Below are 5,717 nucleotides of genomic sequence, written 5' to 3' on the forward strand. Positions count from 1 at the left end.
CCATGAGACCACAGCGTGACGGCAGCGGCAGAGGCGGAGGAGTATAAGAGCCAGACCTACCGCCCCCTCCGCTCAGAGGGCGGTTCCACCTCCACCTCCCGCCCAGCCGGGGGCACCCAGCCCGGAGCCGCCTCCAGGAAACCCACCCGCTTCATCCTCGTCGACAGCACCGCCAACTTCCGGCCGGACTACTGGAACCGCCTCGTGGCCGTTTTCACCACGGGCCAGACCTGGCAGTTCAAGTCGTACAAGTGGACCTCCCCGCCGGAACTCTTCAAGCACGTCACAGGCATCTACCTCGGCTGGCGCGGTGAAGACGTCCCCCGCGAAGTCCGCGGCTGGGGCCGCGGCGTGCAGAGCTTCGCCGTCGAGCGATGGGACGAGAAAGGCGGCGTCCATGGCGCCGGCCGCTGGCGGGATCGGGAAGTCGTCGAGAATATCTGGACGGCTATCGAAGAGGGCATGAAAGCGAGAGGGTGGGGAGCCGGGTCGACGAAATGATGGACCTTCGATTTCATTTCCCTCCATCCCTAACCCTCTTGTCTGGATCAGCAGTGTAACAGTATTTCATCTTCCACCACGATGCAGATCTTGCGAGATCTAGTCTACCCTCACCAGACATTTGCAATGCTCGATTCGCAAACAGAAAGCCCTACGGAATGCTTCTTTGCGCACCGCAGCTGCTGAAAGCACAAGACAAGGGCCCCGCCCGATGTATCCGCTATTCGCTTTCGACTTTGATCCTTTCTCATATATCAGGAAAAGGCGTGTTGCAGGCGTTCACTCGATTTGTCCCCTTGATATCAATCCCATTTCTACTGTTCTCGATGTTCTCTTTACATTACATCTCGTTGGCGTTGAGTGAGTGGTCTTTTGCTAGATATGGTACTTCACCTCCAGGCAGGAGATGAACCAACGGCATTCCGATCTGCCTTGAGCATAAACAAATCTCCCCAAATATCTACCGGCGATGAGGAATAAATACGCGTATTCCCAATATTTTATGCATTGTCAGTGACCAGATGGAATGAACTCGCTTGAGTAGTTGAAATGTATCACAGAAAGGTTAAGGAAACTAGATGCAGCAAAGAGAATACCTAGACATGTACATGAAAACTCTCTTCACGTGGAATATGCTGAAACAATGGAAACTGAAAGACAATGATGACAGGCTGTGCGGCCATGCATGCAGGCAGGTGTAAATGGACAAAACGCCTTTCTAATGCTGGAAAACTGTCGGGTTTCAGCCTCCTCTTCAATATGCGACGGTCGAACAAAGGAAAACATAGTATAACACCCCAGTTCCGGCCATCTCTATCACATGATCCATAGATCGTAACATCTTTCATCCGTCGTGATGACTTGATTACAAAAGAAGATTATCATAAAGAATGAGCTGTTTTTGAGCTCAACCGTGTATCAAGTGTCGGTGAAATGAGAAAGAAAAAGGTTATATGGAGTAGGGTGGGGTTACTCCGAGTCGGAGGCGCGTAACGGACAGCGAGGTGAAAAAATATCGAGTCGTATCAATGGGCCTGCACCCTCGATGCTCCCATTCCGGAGGAGCGGCGGGATTCAGTCGTGCCATAATCATCTGGAGATTCCAAAAGCTGTTGTAGTAGTCTCCTTGACCAGTTCCAATAAAAGGTTGCATGCTGGACCGTGGACGATATAACACCCCTTGTGTCTCGAGAACGTTAAGAAAACGTTGGCAGAGCTGCAGTCATCCCTAACAAGGACTTCGCGCTCATGAAGATCGCAGAACGTACTCCCTCCTCACAGTTCAAGGGCGTGCGGAACGACTCATCGAGCGCTCCGGAACGGGTGCCGGGGTGGGTGAGTAAGCTCTTGGAGCACCTATCAAGTCGACATCGTGCTCTTGCAGGACAACCGCGTACTTGGGATCACGCAGGAACTTGGGAACAGAGTCCTGATTCTCATCAGCGGACTGTGATTGACCGAGCTGTTATCGGAAGACAAAGAACTTACGCTAGACATCAACTTGAAAACGGATGTTTGAGCCATCTCAAACAACTGCACAACCTCCTGAAGGCTTTTGAACATAGACTCATCATCGCCCACAGCCTTTGTCATACGGCTTGCTAAGCTATTGCGCAGTGCGTGATCGATATTGAGCTCGCACGGAGAACCGGGGGCAAGGAAAGCATTGTAAAGACCTGGAAGAGAGTGAGCAAAGATCAAATAACCAGTTAGAACCCCCTATAAAAGGTGGCTTACCATATGCCGCAGCCAGCGTCTCGCGGACAGCGTCAGCCTTCTTGAATGCACCCATTTTCTCCGCCTTGTGGTAAGCAGCAGTAAATTCCGAGACGTCGAGGTAAAACGACAAGTTTTCTTCGCATAGAGAGAAACGCAGGAATTCACGGAATAGCAGTCGCAGAGCAGGGTCATGAAGGATGTGATTCAAACGAGCGTTGTTCGAATCTTTTGGCATACCACGGTTGTCATAGAATGCCGTCTCGCGGGACTTGTCGCGCGCGATCCAACCGCAAACCCGTTGACCCCGCTCCGTGATACCGTAAATAGCGTACTTGGATGGCTGGAAAGCGACAATGGACGCATCTGGCTGAGGATATCCCTTGTCTTCTTGAAGCATTGTGATCAGGCCGTATTTGACGAAAAGCTCGGCAATGAGGACGGTTTCCCGTCGTTCAATGGTTGTCGAACAATCCATCAACCAGTCCACTGCGGCCTTTCCGGTGAAGGTGTTCATATAGATCTTTTCGTTGATTTTCCGTTCCTTGGCCATCTTGACTCCAATCAGACCATTTGAGTAGTCACTCAACGAATCCGAATCCGAGGTAGAAACACTGCTCTTGACGTTGGGTCCATCCTGGCCGGCAAAGCGGCGAAAAATGACTTCAATGGTGGCCCGGTCATGCGACAATTTATCAGTCTCCGTGTCACGCTCCAGGTTGACCAGTTGCATCGTGTTGCGAGGCGATTCCAGCACATCTATTACGTGTCGAGCGGTGATACCATTTCTCTGACAGAACCTCTGCAAAATATTGATGCCCTTCGGAGTGAGTTGGAACAAGGCGCCCTTCAGCGGAAAGATCGGGAGTGCTTTGCCATCGACGGGTTCGATAAAGCGAGCGTCAACGAAACGCTGACATACCGAGCGAGCCATCTCCTTGGCCATGGAAAACGTGGTGGTGGTGGTCGTGGTTACAATGCGAGAGGGATCCTTGGGATCTGGCATGCGGTTCGATTGGGAGAACTTGAGCGATCCGAGGTTGTTGATGGCTTCCTCGGAAGTGAAGGTGTGGTCATATTTCGTAAATCTCACACGATGCGAATCCAGTTTCAAGCTGACCATAAGGGTTGAGAATAGGTCCATGAAATCCTACAGAAAAAAAAAGGCCGAAATCGTCAACAAACATTCCCTTCAGACTTTGAGCATTCTGTATAACATGCTGGAATTGATCCAGAAGCTCCGGCTTTCTTCTTTCATACCTTTGTAAAAGGACGATCATCTTCCGTCATACGTAAGAGTCTCGAAGACGTTTGGTGCATCTTGGACGGGAGTGCAGCAAATGCGGCTTCCAGCTGTTGCTCCGAGAGAGGTGGATTGCGTTGAAGAGTGTGGCGCCGCCTTTCGATCAAGCTTTGCTGGAATTCTACCACCGGGGGCTCGATGTACGCGGGGTTCGATTGATCGCTGCTCGTACTTCCGTCGGATAATGGCGGGGTCAGAGGCGAAACACCTGCAACTTCGTGGGTGCTAATCTGCGATGGCTTCCGCGAATGCTTGGAAAGGCTTCCCGACGAGGCTGAGGTCCGGAGCGAGGAATTGGCGGTGCTTCCGATGGCCGAAAGGTTCGCGAGAGCGTTGGAAGTCTTCTCACGGGCTAATGCAGCGAACGACCGTCGGTTGCGTCGTGAGATTGAGCCAATCACAGAACCAGTAAGACTAGACGTCGTGGTGGTGGTTGTATTCGCAGCCGTAGTGGTGCTGCAGGTCGTGGGTGCAGGTGCCGAGAGAGGAGGAAGGATAGAGGAAGGAATGTCGGCCGGGGTGGAAGAGACCGGCACAGAGGTAGTAGATGTATGGGAATGGTAAGAAAGGTGGTGATGCTGAGAGGAGGGAGGAGATCCTTGGTCGAGGGGAGTGGAGGATGTGGTTGGCATTGAATAGTGCGAACCAGATAAGAAAGTGGAAATGGAAGAGCGAGGAGGGGGGTTGTTGTATGTATGTATGCTCGGTATGAGCGTAAGATAACCGGGAAAGGAAGGAGAAAAATCGGTGTAAAAAAAATAAAATAAAAAAAGAAGAAAATAAAAATAAATAAAAATAAAAATAAAATAAATGGGAAAGGAAAAAGAGGGATTGGGTAGGATGGATGGAGAATGGTTGAAAGAGGACGTAGAAGAGAGGAATGATGAAATCAAATAAAGAGATTTGTTTTAAGGGGGAAGAGGGAAAATGAATAAAATGAATAATACTAATAATACTAATAATAATAATAATAATAATAATAAAAATAAAATTAAAAAATAAAATTAAAAAAAAAAGATAAAATTAAAATCACAGGGAACATGGAGCGGGGAGTTTGGCTTGGTTGGCTTCTTTTTCCTGTAACAAACTATTTTCCTCAGTTACGGAGTACCATGTGCTGTATCATCTGGACTGTAATGGGAGTGTAATGGTCAAGAGATCATCTTCGACAGGAAAGATGGAATGAAATCAAGAGAGTAACAGGCCACTACTATTCTTATGCCTAGGAAACCTAGGACCTCTAGGGCACATAATCAGGAACACAAGACATAGAGTCAGACTCATAACAATGATTTAATAAATAGTCTCATTCATACCTACCTATCTGCTTGCAGGAACCGAAACTGAAAGTGACTGTAGGGGCGTGAAGAATTCGGCCTGTCATTCTTGACCCACTGTGCACGCGGACAGTTTCATGCGCCAGGCAACGTGGGCCAAGGACAGAAGATGGATAGATCATCCTTCTTTGGGCGATCAGAGGAAGGAGGGAAAGCCGCCCTTCCCTGCAGACTCAAGATTCGGACTAGGGTGGGATTCTCTGTAAGCCGTAATTCGAGGTATGTATGTAACAAACACTAGGTACGTACCCTAGGTATGCTGGTAAGCAATAGTTTACCGCCACAACTGCTTGATTGTTTCTGCCTTTCTTCTGTTTAGACATTATTATTGCCATGATTGACGTTTGCATTACTTTGCAGTGTAATGGCCAGACACATATGCTGCTATCCTGATAATCCCTTTGGATTTGATGCAAGGATATCCTGGTTCAAAAAGAAAGGCCCGTCCTTGATTCAGTATGCTTAAGTACGCTCTTTGAGCCATATATAATTGCTTTTTGAGGTTCTGCAAGCGTCGGATGATCAGCACAATTCTAAGTACAAGTTAAGCTAGGCAAAGTGTCGAAGAGATCGCCCAGCGATATCCCATCCAATTTACTCTATCGAGGAGCGCAAACAAGTATCTTTATGGATTTACCCTGAGTCTAACTTGATATAGGTATGATCGTACTCCGCAGAGCTTAAATACTTTGAATGTATTTAAGAACCATTCTTTTGCTTCCCATTGCCACAAGTGCTTCGTCCTTTCAAGCAAAGAAAAACGTGGCTCGCGGCGCGTCCTGATTGCTCACCAGCCAGGACATTTGTATGGCAACCACTGACATTGGCCCCGGCAAGACCGAACGAAGAGCGGCCAGATG

General features: G+C 48.8%; 1 protein-coding gene across 1 annotated transcript; it reads right to left on the reverse strand.

Moving 5' to 3' along the window:
• Positions 1 to 1,783: 1,783 nt before the first annotated feature.
• flbA (developmental regulator FlbA) lies at positions 1,784 to 4,152 on the reverse strand (the record flags this gene model as incomplete). Its single annotated transcript, XM_026754079.1, has 4 exons — positions 1,784 to 1,930; positions 1,990 to 2,177; positions 2,239 to 3,367; positions 3,478 to 4,152. 4 exons carry the CDS (start codon positions 4,150 to 4,152, stop codon positions 1,784 to 1,786), a joined length of 2,139 nt encoding a protein of 712 aa, XP_026611033.1.
• Positions 4,153 to 5,717: the final 1,565 nt, after the last annotated feature.

The sequence above is a fragment of the Aspergillus thermomutatus genome (genome assembly GCF_002237265.1).
Source record: "Aspergillus thermomutatus strain HMR AF 39 chromosome Unknown NODE_256, whole genome shotgun sequence".
Taxonomy (NCBI): Eukaryota; Fungi; Ascomycota; class Eurotiomycetes; order Eurotiales; family Aspergillaceae; genus Aspergillus; species Aspergillus thermomutatus.